The sequence below is a fragment of the Erythrolamprus reginae genome, chromosome 1, assembly GCF_031021105.1.
Source record: "Erythrolamprus reginae isolate rEryReg1 chromosome 1, rEryReg1.hap1, whole genome shotgun sequence".
Classification (NCBI taxonomy): Eukaryota; Metazoa; Chordata; class Lepidosauria; order Squamata; family Dipsadidae; genus Erythrolamprus; species Erythrolamprus reginae.
The window spans coordinates 415308317-415323044 of record NC_091950.1 but is presented as its reverse complement, the minus strand read 5'-3'; the positions used below and the strand labels follow the sequence as shown (position 1 = coordinate 415323044).

Genomic DNA, 14728 nt, shown 5'->3' with positions numbered 1-14728 from the left:
TTAGATTTGTTATTATATATTATTTTTATCATTGCTGTAAGCCGCCCCGAGTCTACGGAGAGGGGCGGCATACAAATCTAATTAATAATAATAATAATAAAAATAAAAATAAAAATAATAATAATAATAAAAATTCAAGCGCTTGGAAACTGGCATGTATTTATGACGGTTATAATGTCCCAAGGTCATGTTTCGGACCTCTTAACAAGCAACGTCAATAGGGAAGCCAGAATCACTTAACAACCGTGTTACTAACTTAACAACTGCAGTGACTCATTTAACAAATGGGGCAAGGAAGGTGGTAAAATTGGGGCAAAACTCACTTAACAACTGTCTCAATGAGCAACAGAAGTTTTCAGCTGTAGGTCAAGGACTGCCTGTACAGTTGTCTGACTACTCTAAACACTATTTATTTCATAAAATTCTTCCTGCTATGCAGCTGTTAAGAAATTATTTTGAGGCTGGCTGGTAATACATAAATACTTAGAAACATAGAAACATAGAAGTCTGACGGCAGAAAAAGGCCTCATGGTCCATCTAGTCTGCCCTTATACTATTTTCTGTATTTTATCTTAGGATGGATATATGTTTATCCCAGGCATGTTTAAATTCAGTTACTGTGGATTTATCTACCACGTCTGCTGGAAGTTTGTTCCAAGGATCTACTACTCTTTCAGTAAAATAATATTTTCTCATGTTGCTTTTGATCTTTCCCCCAACTAACTTCAGATTGTGTCCCCTTGTTCTTAACAATTTTTGTATCATTTAAATATTTTGTAAGCCACCTCCCCCCCATTTATTAGAAAAAGGGAAAAAAGGCATCAACAAACAAAAACAAAGAAAGAGAATTGTAAATTTAAAAAGTTGTTTTCCAGAAAACTTCCATTTCTTTCCATGTCTTCGCATCTTTACTCGGGAGGAAGTCATTTTCTGCTTAGTTCTAGTTGAGCAGCCCTCTTAATTAGTTCCAGTTAGTAGCCTGGTCATCAAACCAGGGGTGAAATCAGGCGGGGGTTCCAACTTACCACCACTACCAATGCTGATGCATGCGCAGCTCTGGGTCACCGGCATGCGCGTGTATGCATTGGAGCGAGATTTGGTTTCTGCGCAGGCTCACACAGCAAATCTTTCGAGAAGACACGTGGATGCGCAAGATTTTGCCCTTTTTTTTGCTTCTGCGCATGCGTGAAAGCAAAAAAATCAAAGAAAGTCGCCAAAATCTCTCTCGTCTGCACATCCCCTGCACATGCGCAGAAGCCAAATCTCATTTGGACATGCCTGCCTGCCCGCCGGTCACCCAGAGCTGCACGGTCAAGCTTCATTTCCGGTATGGGTGCGGTGTCCCCCACCGTTCTGGTAGCAACCCGATAGTGGGTGAAATCCAGTAGGTTCTGACAGGTTCTGGAGAACTTGTAGCAGAAATATTTCAGAGAACCGGCAAATACCACCTCTGATTGGCCGCAGCCCCATCTATTCGCTGCCTCCCGAGTCCCAGCTGATAGGGAGGAAATGGGGATTTTATATTATTATTATTATTATTATTATTATTATTATTATTATTATTATTAAGATTTGTATGCCGCCCCTCTCCGGAGATTCGGAGCAGCTTACAACAACAATACATAGTACAAATCTAATGGTTAAAAGAACAGTTTAAAACCCCTATTATAAAAAAACAGTCATGCATCCCAAACAAAACTCTTGGAGTTGGTTCCAGAGGGTCGGGACTGCCACAGAGAAGGCTCTTCCCTGGGCCCCGCCAGATGACATTGTTTCGTCGACGGGACCCGGAGAAGGCCAACTCTGTGGGACCTAATCGGTCACTGGGATTCGTGCGGCAGAAGGTGGTCCCGGAGATATTCTGGTCCGATGCCATGAAGGGCTTTATAGGTCATAACCAACACTTTGAATTGTGACCGGAAACTGATCGGCAACCAATGCAGAGTGCGGAGTGTTGGTGTAACATGGGCATACTTAGGGAAGCCCATAATTGCTCTCGCAGCTGCATTCTGCACGATCTGAAGTTTCCAAACACATTTCAAAGGTAGCCCCATGTAGAGAGCATTACAGTAGTCGAACCTCAAGGTGATGAGGGCATGAGTGACTGTGAGCAGTGACTCCCGGTCCAGGTAGGGCTGCAACTGGTGCACCAGGCGAACCTGGGCAAACGCCTTCCTCGCCACAGCCGAAAGATGGTTCTCTAATGCTAGCTGTGGATCGAGGAGGACGCCCAAGTTGCGAACCCTCTCTGAGGGGGTCAGTAATCCCCCCCCCCAGGGTAATGGACGGAGAGATGGAATTGTCCTTGGGACGCAAAACCCACAGCCACTCCGTCTTATCAGGGTCGAGTTTGAGCTTGTTGACACCCATCCAGACCCCAACAGCCTCCTGTATCCTTCCGCTGAAGTGGGGAGAGAATGGAGATTTCCCAGTACCCTTCCCCTGCCACGCCCACCAAGCCACGCCCACAGAACCGGTAGTAAAAAAAATTGGATTTCACCACTGCATCAAACCCATTGTTTTAAAAATCTTTTTTCTGAACACTCATAACTTCCCTTCTTTATTCTAGCTCTGTTAAACACCAAAGACAGAAAAAGAGAAAGAGAAAAGAGAGAGTGAGAGAGAGAGAGAGACTTTTCATATAGAAGGGGATACAATTGCTTTAAACTTTATTTTATTTTTTTTCCTGATGACCAGAAATTTCTGGACTCCAAAAAAAAAAAAAAAGGGGGTGGTGGTGGTGGTGATGGTGGTAGTTGGGGAAGGAAAAACCACACATGCTCAGACTTTCAAATTATGCCAAGATAAATATTTATTGAAACACAGCAGGACTTACAGATCACAAAAAAAGAGAAAGTGGTATTACAGGAGCTCAGAGGAAGTCATCAGAGTCAAAGCATGCAGGCCAATCTTTTTGCAGGAGAGAGAGAGAGATATCAAAGCTGTTTTCCAAAAGGCACATTCACACAGGAAAATGTCAAGTTGAAAATTAAAAGGCATCAGAGAAGTGGAGGAAAAAAGAGAAGACCTCTAGCCCGGTTCTGATTCGGGGAAAAGGTAATACAGTGATACCTTGTCTTACAAACTTAATTGGTTCCGGGACGAGGTTCTTAAGGTGAAAAGTTTGTAAGACGAAACAATGTTTCCCATAGGAATCAATGGAAAATTGATTAATGCGTGCAAGCCCAAAATTCACCCCTTTTGCCAGCCGAAGCACCTATTTTTGCGCTGCTGGGATTCCCCTGAGGCTCCCCTCCATGGGAAACCCCACCTCCGGACTTCCGTGTTTTTGCGCTTCACTGGCAACAGAAGTCCGGAGGTGGGGTTTCCCAGCGAAGGGAGCATCAGGGGAATCCCAGCAGAGCATCGGAAAACATTGCAGCACAGCATCGCAAAACCACCGAAGTCCTCGAAACCCCACCTCCCGACCTCTGTGTTTTTGCGATGCTGCGATTTCACTGAGGCTCCCCTCGCTGGGAAACCCCACCTCCGGACTTTCATTGCCAGCAAAGCGCCCGTTTTTGCGCGCTGGGATTCCCCTGCTGGGATGCCCCTGCAACATCACAAAAACACGGAAGTCCGGATGTGGTGTTTCCCATGGAGGGGAGCCTCAGGGGAATCCCAGCAGCGCATAAACGGGTGCTTCGCTGGCAACAGAAGTCTGGAGGTGGAGCATCCCAGTGGCGGTGGTGGGTTTGTAAGGTGAAAATAGTTTGTAAGAAGAGGCAAAAAAATCTTAAACCCCGGGTTTGTATCTCGAAAAGTTTGTATGATGAGGCGTTTGTAAGACGAGGTATCACTGTATTGTTGTTGGGTTTTTTCCCCCTGACTCAAAAAGTTCTGCCAGTTTTGCAAACATTGGCTCGTCTTCCAGCTGTTTAATTGCACTGCAACAGTTTCTCAAAGGGTCAATGGAGGCAAATTTTGGGGGGAGGAAGGGGGGGGAGAGAACCCCCCCTCACTTAAGACAATTCAATCCGATCCAATCAGACAGAATCGAGAAAAGGGCTCTAAAATTTGGCAGAAGAGTAAACAAGTAAACAGGTTGAAATTAACAAGCAGAGATGCGCAGGAGGTTATAAACATTGGTCAGGTGGATTGTTAATTCCACAATCAAGCCAGGGCATTTTATGTGTTGCGTTCACAGAATTAAAAGGACAAAGTTTAAAGAGACAGTATCCCCTTGAAAGAGCTAGAAAAAAAGTCTCCCCCTTCATCCCTGCGGTGTTAAGAGCATTTACACTGAAGAATAATGGATTTAAATATCCTTTTTCTCCCTCCCACTCACCATCAAAGACTTAATTCCTTCTAGTCCCCGGATAGCTGGATTTTGCTCGCATAAACACTCAAGTGTGGAAAGATTTAAACGCTAGGTTTTTTTTGCAATGCATGCTAATACTGGAATAATCAGATGAGAAGAAGTCCTATGTAACGTAGGAATTCCTCCCCGAAACCACCAGAAAAGCACCCTTGAGGAATGGGGAAAGGGAATACTGTCCCTTACTGACAATTCAGTTTACAGAACAAATAGAAAGGAGCAAAGGCAAAAAAAAAGATATCTGCTTTCAATTAAAGTGGAACATTACCAATTTAAAACTTGAAAAGTGTTTCCCTCCTCTCTCTGTAATATAGACTGTATATTACAGCTTAGGGCTGCAGAGTTGATTTCAGAAATGGTGCTTTGGAGTACCAGTCTGTTAACTCTTGAAAGCAATCTGGGAAAAGATGTAGCTGCTTTAAAGGGGTGGAGAATAGGTGCTACATACATGGAATCCTATATGATTACATTTTGGAATCGAATCTGGACCGCTTCACAGCTCTAATATACAGTGTTCCTTCGATTTTAGCGGGTTCGAACTTCGCAAAAAGTCTATACCACGGTTTTTCAAAAATATTAATTAAAAAATACTTTGCAGTTTCCCCCCCTATACCACGGTTTTTTATGCCCGATGACGTCATATGTCATCGCCAAATATTCGTCCACCTTTAATAAATAATTTTTTAAATAAACTTTAATAAATAAATATGGTGAGTAATAATCTAAATGGTTGCTAAGGGAATGGGAAATCGCAATTTAGGGGTTTAAAGTGTTAAGGGAAGGCTTGTAATACTGTTCACAGCCAAAAATAGTGTATTTACTTCCGTATCTCTACTTCGTGGAAATTCAACTTTCACAGGCGGTCTCGGAACGCATCCCCCGCGAAAAGTGAGGGAACACTGTATACACAGAGAGAAGCAAAGAGAAGCAACAGAACAGAAAAAATAGTTGATTTATCAAATAACAGTAGAAAGAAAGTCCCAAGAAAATTTAGACCAGAAGGAATTTTGGAGTCGGAGTGGATGAAAATACTTCTTTGTCATTTAGCTTATCAGCATCTAAGTGGGTGATTCTCACCCTTCAAAATTCTAAGCGGTGTGGAATTCAAATCCGGGAATTCCTCAGTCATTCACCCGTGGTGGCTGGGGAATTCTGGGAAAAGAAGTCCACACTTCTTAGGAGTCACCAAAGTTGAGAAAACCTGATAAAAAAAAATAGTGGAGGACTCGCCATTCCCTTTCCTGCTGGAGTAAAAATTTCTTACGTCTTAACTGCATTTAATCATTAAATCTGCATCAAAAGGAACCATGGGAAAATGCCACCTAAACTTGATTCCTAGACAATAGTTAAAATAAGTTGATCTTGGTTGGCAATAACCATTTCTTTGGTACAGCAGGAATGGCAAGCTGTGGACATGGGATTCTGGGATTTTGACTGAGAGAACAAAGAAGTCCTTTTTTAACCCCTTAATCATGATTAGGAAATGGAAATATTAACCCCGAACAGGCCCTTGGCACCGGAAAGTAGATAAATACTTGATTTTGGAAAACAAGGAATGGGGAAGTCATTCTCTATAAAGTTTAGCATCAAAATGTAATACTGATTTAATCAACTTCAGAATGCATCCCTTCGTGCAAACTGAATGACGGTCATCGTTGAATTGCTATGGACAATTAATTCATCCAACCATCATTAAGATAGATTAGAAAAATAGTAGGAAAAAAGTGCTTTTGAAAAACTCAAAATTAATATATATATATATATATATATGTATATATATATATTTATTTATTTATTTATTTTCGAGGACAAGCATGGTCAGTACCAGGCTACTGGATAACCAACCAGACTAGATCAAACATTTTAACATCCCACCTGCACAAAAGGTTTAATTTTTCATGACACAAATTTATTCCAAACACCCTGTTAGAGAAATCCCCTTCTTCTAAAACCACCAAAGGGTTTGTTTCTATGTTCCCTACCTAAAAATAGACTAGAAGATTACAGTACAGGTTTCCCCCCCCTCCTCTTTCATTTACGATCTGGGGCGGGATAGAAGAAAGTGAGAAAGAAAGAGCAACTGATGTAGAAGTACAGTGATACCTTGTCTTACAAACTTAATTGGTTCCGGGACGAGGTTCTTAAGGTGAAAAGTTTGTAAGATGAAACAATGTTTCCCATAGGAATCAGTGGAAAAGTGATTAATGTGTGCAAGCCCAAAATTCACCCCTTTTGCCAGCTGAAGCGCCCGTTTTTGCACTACTGGGATTGCCCTGAGGCTCCCCTCCATGAGAAACCCCACCTCCGGACTTCCGTGTTTTTGCGATGCTGCAGGGGATTCCCAGCAGGGGAATCCCAGCATTGCAAAAATGAGCGCATCACTGGCAACGGAAGTCCAGACGTGGGGTTTCCCGGCGAAGGGAGCATCAGTGAAATCGCAGCATCGCAAAAACATCAAAGTCCTCGAAACCCCACCTCCAGACCTCTGTGTTTTTGCGATGCTGCGATTTCACTGAGGCTCCCCTCACTGGGAAACCCCACCTCCGGACATCCGTTGCCAGCGAAGCGCCCGTTTTTGCACTGCTGGGATTCCCCTACAGCATCACAAAAACATGGAAGTCTGGAGGTGGGGTTTCCCATGGAGGGGAGCCTCAGGGAAATCACAGCAGTGCAAAAACGGGTGCTTTGCTGGCAACGGAAGTCCGGAGGCGGGGCATCCCAGCGGCGGCGGTGGGTTTGTAAGGTGAAAATAGTTTGTAAGAAGAGGCAAAAAAATCTTAAACCCCGGTTTTGTATCTCGAAAAGTTTGTATGACGAGGTATCACTGAACATGGTTTCTGGAGCAATTCTTTCCTTGCCACCTATACTAATACTGATTAAATAATACGAATACTGATATTGTAAGCCGCCCCGAGTCCACGGAGAGGGGCGGCATATCAGTCCGACAAATAAATAAATAATAAATAAATAAATAATAAACCTTGTTTGTGCTGGAATATTGTGATTTTTTCCCTGTTTTTTTTTTAAAGGCCACAAAATTTAGTGACCCACCCAATGAGAAATTGTACCCCCCCAAAAAATCACCAATCCATGAGGTGTTTAGTTTAATGATTTATAACTAAACTGGAGAGAACGAATTCATTCTCTGTATGGTAGGAAAATTCAATACAAAAGTGTTTCTCAACCTTAGCAACTTTTAAGATGCATGGATATCAACTCCCAGAATTCCTCAGGTAGCATAGCTGGCTGAGGCATTCTGGGAGTTGTAGTCTACACAATCTTAATTTGCCCAAGATTGGAAAACACTGCAATATAAGATTTTGTAGTTGTTTTTATTTAGGAGAATTAGCGAGGCATTAGGGTTGTTTGCCTTTCAATTGATGCAAATGGGAGAGACCAATCCACTAGGTCCTTCTCACCCATCATAATTTACTACAGGTGAGAAAGCCCAGGGAATTGGCCATTCCTATACCTGGAATAGGATATCAGAGGGCACTCACTGATATTCTATGGGACCTTTCTATGGATGGATGGCTTCAATTTATAGCAGCTGATGCAAAAGAATTGGCATCCCTTAGAACAGCGTTATCTCAGTGTTAACGTTTTCCTAGAATAAAGTAAATTATTGGCAGCCTGAGACAGCTAAGCCATTAATGACTATTTCAATGTCAGTATTGGGAATCTATTTTGCAGACTGAATACCAAAATGGGGGGAAATGCATTAATAGCATCATTCTGGGTTTACAAACCAGTTACAGTTGTCTCTGCGTGAACCCGGAATGTCAACAAAGCCATCGATCCACAGTGGAGGGAAAATATCACAATTTCTAGCTTTAAACACAGCTAGGGCCTGGACCTCTGTTATTATTGCTAATTTCTTCCAGAATATACAGGGATAATAATCTAATGATCTGTGCAAATGTGATATAGCAGCTATATTATCCAAAGTATATTCTGGTGCAGAAATTGCATGAGGCAGGATTTCAGGTGGATACTGGATGTATCTTCAACTGGGGCCAAATTAGGAGACTTGCCCCCTAAACTCACATTGCCTTAATCTGGTCAGACAGTACTTTTATACCTAGGACTGGATTTAATACTGATCGGAAACCGTAATTTAAACTGGCCTTTAAAGTCTGAGTTACACTGTCATTCTGATTGGTTCTACAACTGGGATTAAGGTACCACTGATTGGGATTAAGGAAAAAGAAACTGGAGACTGTTTTCATAGTTTAGAGAGACATACCCCTGCATAGGTCAGAGCTGGGTAATTTCTTTCCAATGCTGGGATTTAAAAAAAAAAAATCTTCCCAGCTGCAGGAAAATTCAGACCTCTGCTTTGGAGAAAGGGAATGCCCACACAACAGGATCGAATCCCTTTTCAACCAGTTAGCTAAACCCAAAGCAGCCTCTTGTTGGTTCTGTCTTACGCCATTTGTGACATAACAGAAGAGTACTTTGCCTAAAACTGGGGTTGCTAAGAGGACATACTGTGCAGGAGAGGATCTACCTCAAAAACCAGCCGATCTAGAAATAACATAGAAGGACAACCAATTAATACTGCTCGATTAAGAGATGGGAATCTAGCCAAAAGTACAGATTCCGGAGGCTTTTTCCCATGGCAGGGTCGGCGCAGAATACTGATATTCAACACTTTGGGATGTTCCCGTAGCTTCTGTTACCAGAGCAATCTAACCAGTTCCTCACCTGCTGCTGGCGGATGCTGACCACTAACCGTTGGTAAATCCAGAGAGCTATCAGACAGGACATGCTTAAGGTCTCCTCCCACGTCTGCCAGTTTCATGTCAAACTGGACAGAGAGGGCGTCCTCCGAATCCTCCTTGCCCACACTGCTGCCCCCGATGGATGGGAGGTCAAGAGACTTGACAGATGCCGAGTCTTCCTTGGTGTGCTTGAAAGCGGCCAGTTTGTCGACGAGGGATTTTTCCGAGCTGGAGGAAAACTTGCTCGAGTGGAAATCGGCAAAGTCGTCTTCACTTTTCACCGATGAAGGAGTATGGTCTTTGAGTTCCTCAAATCCCAACCCGGGGCTGTCCAGAGACAGCTGCTTGAAGATGTCGTATTTGTTGGAAGCAGCAACGGGACTCTGTCCGTTCTTCACGGTGCTGGCTAAGGAGCCAGCGGGGGGAACCGAGCTGGCCTCTTGCTTGTGGGATCCATATTTATCATCCAGTTGCTGCTCCAGAGAGACGGTGTTGTTATTGAAAGCCATGAAGTCTGCAAACTCGTCCTGAGTGGTAGCCGAAGGGCAACTCGATAACCCTCCAAGAAGGTTGAAGTCGGCAAAGTCGCTGGCCAGGGATGAGCCGCTGCCTGGCGTGGGAAGAGTGGTGGCGGCCGATATTGTGTGTGATGGTGTAGCAAAAGTTGCCGGTTTGGGGGAACTGTACGCGGCGGGGAAGAGAGGAGGTTGGCTCTCTCCCGTCGAGGCTGAGGAGAAGAGATCCAGGTCAGCCAAATTCAGAGAAGGCTTTGTTTGGGGTTGCGGTTTGGACTGTATGGAAAGAGAAGAGAAAGGGGAAGGAAATGTTTTGTCCTTTGTCGGTGGTTCTAGTGGAGAGATGCTGTCCGCGGTTTTGAAATCGGTAAAGCCGTCGTCTGTTCCCGGGGACTTGAAATCGGCAAAGCTCTCACCTGAAAAACAAGAGAACAGACAGCAAAGTCCGTAGGGTTTCCTGAACATTTTAACAGGCTCAGCCAAATATCATGTCTGTTAATTCCCATCTGTTCAAAATGGCCCTCAACTAATTTTATTTTGTCCACTTTGCATTTCATTTCTCCTCAAGGACTCCAGGCGAATAATCTTTTAATGTTGTTACAACTGTGTCCAAACAATTGGCAATATATAACCCAACAATGTAGGTACAGTGATACCTCGACATACGAGTTTAATTCGTTCCAGACCCGAGCTCGTAAGTCGATCAACTCGCATCTCGAACGAATGCCTTTAGACTTTGTTTTTCGTGCCGAGATAACCGGAAGCAAGGAGATTCTTGCGCCACCAAGTGGAAGCTCGGCTCGTATCCCGAATTTGAGCTCGGGTGTCGAACAGAAATTTCGCTCACGTCACGGCTCGTAACTTGGAATACTCGCATGTGGAGCAGCTCGTATCTAGAGGTACTACTGTATATAGATTTAACTGTGTTAATATATGTAGCTTTAACTGTATGATATTTCTGATTAGTTGATTGTGCTGCAGATTGCCATAAAGCCCTAAATGGCTCATGGCCAGTCTATTTACGGGACCGCCTCCTCCGTCATACTTCGCTGTGGCCAGCAAGGGCCTACAGAGTCGGCCTTCTCCAGGTTCTGTCTGCCAAGCAACGTCAGTTCCCGGGACCTCGGGGAAGAGCCTTGTGGAATCAATTGCCTCCAGAGTTTCACACTATCTCCTCCCTACCGGTCTTCCAGAAAGCTGTTAAGACCTGGCTTTTCCAGCAGGCCTGGAATTAGGATTGATTATAAGTATGCATGGTTTTTTTTTTAATGACTTAGTAGTTTTTATGGTACTGTAGATTTTATTGATATATTTATTGCTCTTTTTACTTGTATTGTATTTATGACTGTTGTTAGCCGCTCATAGTCCATTTTGGAGTGAAATAGATAGACAGATTGACAGGTTAGATAGATAGATAGATTAGATAGATAGGTTAGATAGATTGATAGATAGATTAGAAAGATTGATAGATAGATAGATTAGATAGATAGATAGATAGATTAGATAGATAGGTTAGATAGATAGATAGATTAGATAGATAGATAGATAGATAGATAGATAGATAGATAGATAGATAAGTAGGTAGGTAGGTAGGTAGGTAGGTAGATAGATAGTTAGGTAGGTAGGAGCTAGCGATCATAGCTCTCTCCCTGAAAGGCTTTATTTGACTTTCTGTTCTCTGTTGTATATAAGCTGTGTTTAAGCTTGGTATCTTTGTTTATTGTGTATGACACAGATAACTGGTAAGAAGACTTTCTAATTGGATATTCTTTGGACTGTTATTCTATTACGTGTATGGCCTGGACTGTTTATTGAATTGTGCTATTTCTTAAAGTGAACTTTAACTCAAGTTAGTGTATCTGTGTGTGGCTGAATATATAAAGGCAGGATACAAACGTATAAATGAAAATAAACGGAGTCACTAAGAGTCTACCTTGATTTCACAGCACACCTTTATAACTAATCACATATGAATGGTTAGTTTAAAATGGAATATTTACTTAACTTCTTCAAATTTGGCTTAACCCATTCACCAGCAGGACGTAGAAATACCAAAATGGTAAAGGAAATATTTTAAATTCAACACAATTCAATGCAATTTCATATTTGTTCTTTATGTCTGTATCTACCCAGCTACAGCCACATCCATGGGCAAGCACACACTTCATTTTTAATAAAATATTCAAATTACCATCACCAAAGCAAAAATAATAATAAGAATAATAAGAAAAACACCCAGTCAAGTCAGTTTCCCAAACGCTGCAGTAGCAAATCGACAGATCGGTTTTTGAGGCAGATGTAAATTCTGACCATTTGGGAGATTTCAGGGAAGATTTCCTTTTTAGGAGAGATTTCATTCTCTCCTGAAAGGTGGCACAAGTATCAATTTCCCTGAATATCATTTGTGAAACTGACAGTACCCCAGACCAAGAAATGGGCACAGCAAATCTTGACTTACAGATGGGTTGCATGCTTTTCCATTAGAAATGTAAGCTGGTGAAAAGGTTAAAAGTGACAAAAAAAAAACCACAGTTCAAAACCAATTTGCCTCTTCTGCCTGAAAATGAAATACAGGCAGTCCTCGATTTAGTTATAGAAACATAGAAAAACAGAAGTCTGACAGCAGAAAAAGACCTCATGGTCCATCTAGTCTGCCCTTATACTATTTTCTGTATTTTATCTTAGGATGGATCTATGTTTATCCCAGGCATGTTTCAATTCAGTTACTGTGGATTTACCAATCACGTCTGCTGGAAGTTTGTTCCAAGGATCTACTACTCTTTCAGTAAAATAATATTTTCTCATGTTGCTTTTGATCTTTCCCCCAACTAACTTCAGATTGTGTCCCCTTGTTCTTGTCTTCACTTTCCTATTAAAAACACTTCCCTCCTGGACCTTATTTAACCCTTTAACATATTTAGAAACATAGAAGACTGACGGCAGAAAAAGACCACATGGTCCATCTAGTCTGCCCTTATACCATTTCCTGTATTTTATCTTACGATGGATATATGTTTATCCCAGGCATGTTTAAATTCATTTACTGTGGATTTATCTACCACGTCTGCTGGAAGTTTGTTCCAAGGATCTACTACTCTTTCAGTAAAATAATATTTTCTCATGTTGCTTTTGATCTTTTCCCCAACTAACTTCAGATTGTGTCCCCTTGTTCTTGTGTTCACTTTCCTATTAAAAACACTTCCCTCCTGGACCTTATTTAACCCTTGAACATATTTAAATGTTTCGATCATGTCCCCCCCTTTTCCTTCTGTCCTCCAGACTATACAGATTGAGTTCATTAACTCTTTCCTGATACGTTTTATGCTTAAGACCTTCCACCATTCTTGTAGCCCGTCTTTGGACCCGTTCAATTTTGTCAATATCTTTTTGTAGGTGAGGTCTCCAGAACTGAACACAGTTATTTGTTTAATGACTGTTCAAAGTTACAACGGTACTTTAAAAAGGGACTTATGACTACGTTTTACACTTACGACTATCGCAGCACCAACATGGTCTCATAATCTAAATTCGGATGCTTAGCAATTGATTCATTTTTATGACGGTTGCAGCGTCCCAGGATAATGTGGTCCCCGTTTTGCGACTTTCTGATAAGCAAAGTCAACGGGGAAGCCAGATTCACTTTACACCAGTGTTACTAAATCAATACGTACAGCGATTCACTTTAACAACGTTGGCGCGAAAGGGTGTAAAAGGGGGCAAAACTCACTTAACAACAGTCTCACTTAACAACAGAAATTTGGGGCATAAAATTAAGAGGCATAAGAGACAATGGATATTTTTGGAAGTTAAGCTATAGTGGTTAATTGGAAAAAAGTTGAAAAATTAAAGGCGGTAAGCCCAGGCGACAAAAGTAGAATGCAGGAGGCAGCAATAGAACAATGGTATAGAGTCTTCGGAGAGGGGCGGCATACAAATCTAATAAATAATAATAATAATAATTATTATTATTATTATTATTATTATTATATAACTAGAATAAAGAGCTGTATGTGCAGAAATGACTACTTTCCAAGGATATTTTTGTTCCTTGATTCCCACCACCTTTCTATAATTAAGTTTTGTTCCTTAATTCCCACCACCTTTCTATAATTAAGTTAAAATCAAGCAGGGATGCAATCTTTAGAGAGTGGGGAGATGGTCCTCACTTTTTAATAGTATTTTTAAACCCCTCCATGATCTACAGGGGCATAGTAAGAATAAGGGTGCATCCTATGTTACAACGTTATTAGCTAGTAGAACACAAAGCTTTCTTTCTTTCTTTCTTTTTTCCTTCCTCCCTTCCTCCCTTCCTTTTTTCTTTCTATCCTTCCTTCCTTCTCTCTCTCCCCCTCCCTTCCCCCCCTGCAATTTTCTTCTACATGCCTATGATTCACTTTCTAGAATATTTTGTGCTTATTATGCTGTAGCAGGGCTATGTTACAGCTGAACACATGATTAAAAATCCACCTCTCCCTATCTGGAAATATATAAAGCAATTTGGTTATTTCAAATTAACCTCAGCCCAGAGTTTGTTACTCATGGGATAACTGCAACCCCCTTCTAAAACTACACATAGACAGACAGACAGACAGACCATGCAATGCAGAAGAAATTGATTTTGAGGACAGAAATTACATCTTTCTCAGAATATGCAAGCTACCTAACCTCATAGACTTTATGGAGATTTCCTTTCTAATTATCTGCTTTAAAAGGACCTCTCTTTTCTTGCAGGTACATAAGTAACAATAAAGGAAGATGGAAGAGGCACATTGGATAGTAGGATGGGTGGTATATAAATTGAATGCATGAAAGAACAAATGGACAAATTTGGGTCTCTCTTTGGGGGTTCTCCATAACTTAGCAACAGCAATAGCATTACACTTACATGCCGATTTGTTAGAAAAGCCCAACAATAAAATTCAGTAGGAGTCCAAAAGAACAATAAAAGAGAAGTTCATTTTTATATCATTCTTGCAAGAATTTATTTATTTATTTGGATTTATATGCTGCCCTTCTCCGAAGACTAGGGGCGGCTTACAACACATAAAAAGAAGAACAATACAATATAATCATCAAATCCAATTAATTAAAAAAACTAAGTGTACTCATCTATAAAACCCAATATTATTAAAAAAGACCAATCATACCCGCTCACACAGCAACCATACGTA

At 41.5% G+C, this 14728-nt stretch overlaps 1 protein-coding gene across 3 annotated transcripts in view; it reads right to left on the bottom strand.

Moving 5' to 3' along the window:
• SYNRG (synergin gamma) overlaps window positions 1-14728 on the bottom strand; it is a 98182-nt gene that overhangs the window by 25069 nt on the left and 58385 nt on the right. For all 3 annotated transcript variants that reach the window (XM_070735283.1, XM_070735285.1, XM_070735286.1), the window contains one exon: window positions 9026-9973. In XM_070735283.1, the coding sequence (XP_070591384.1) occupies window positions 9026-9973 (948 nt within the window). The remainder of the gene's footprint in view (window positions 1-9025; window positions 9974-14728) is intronic.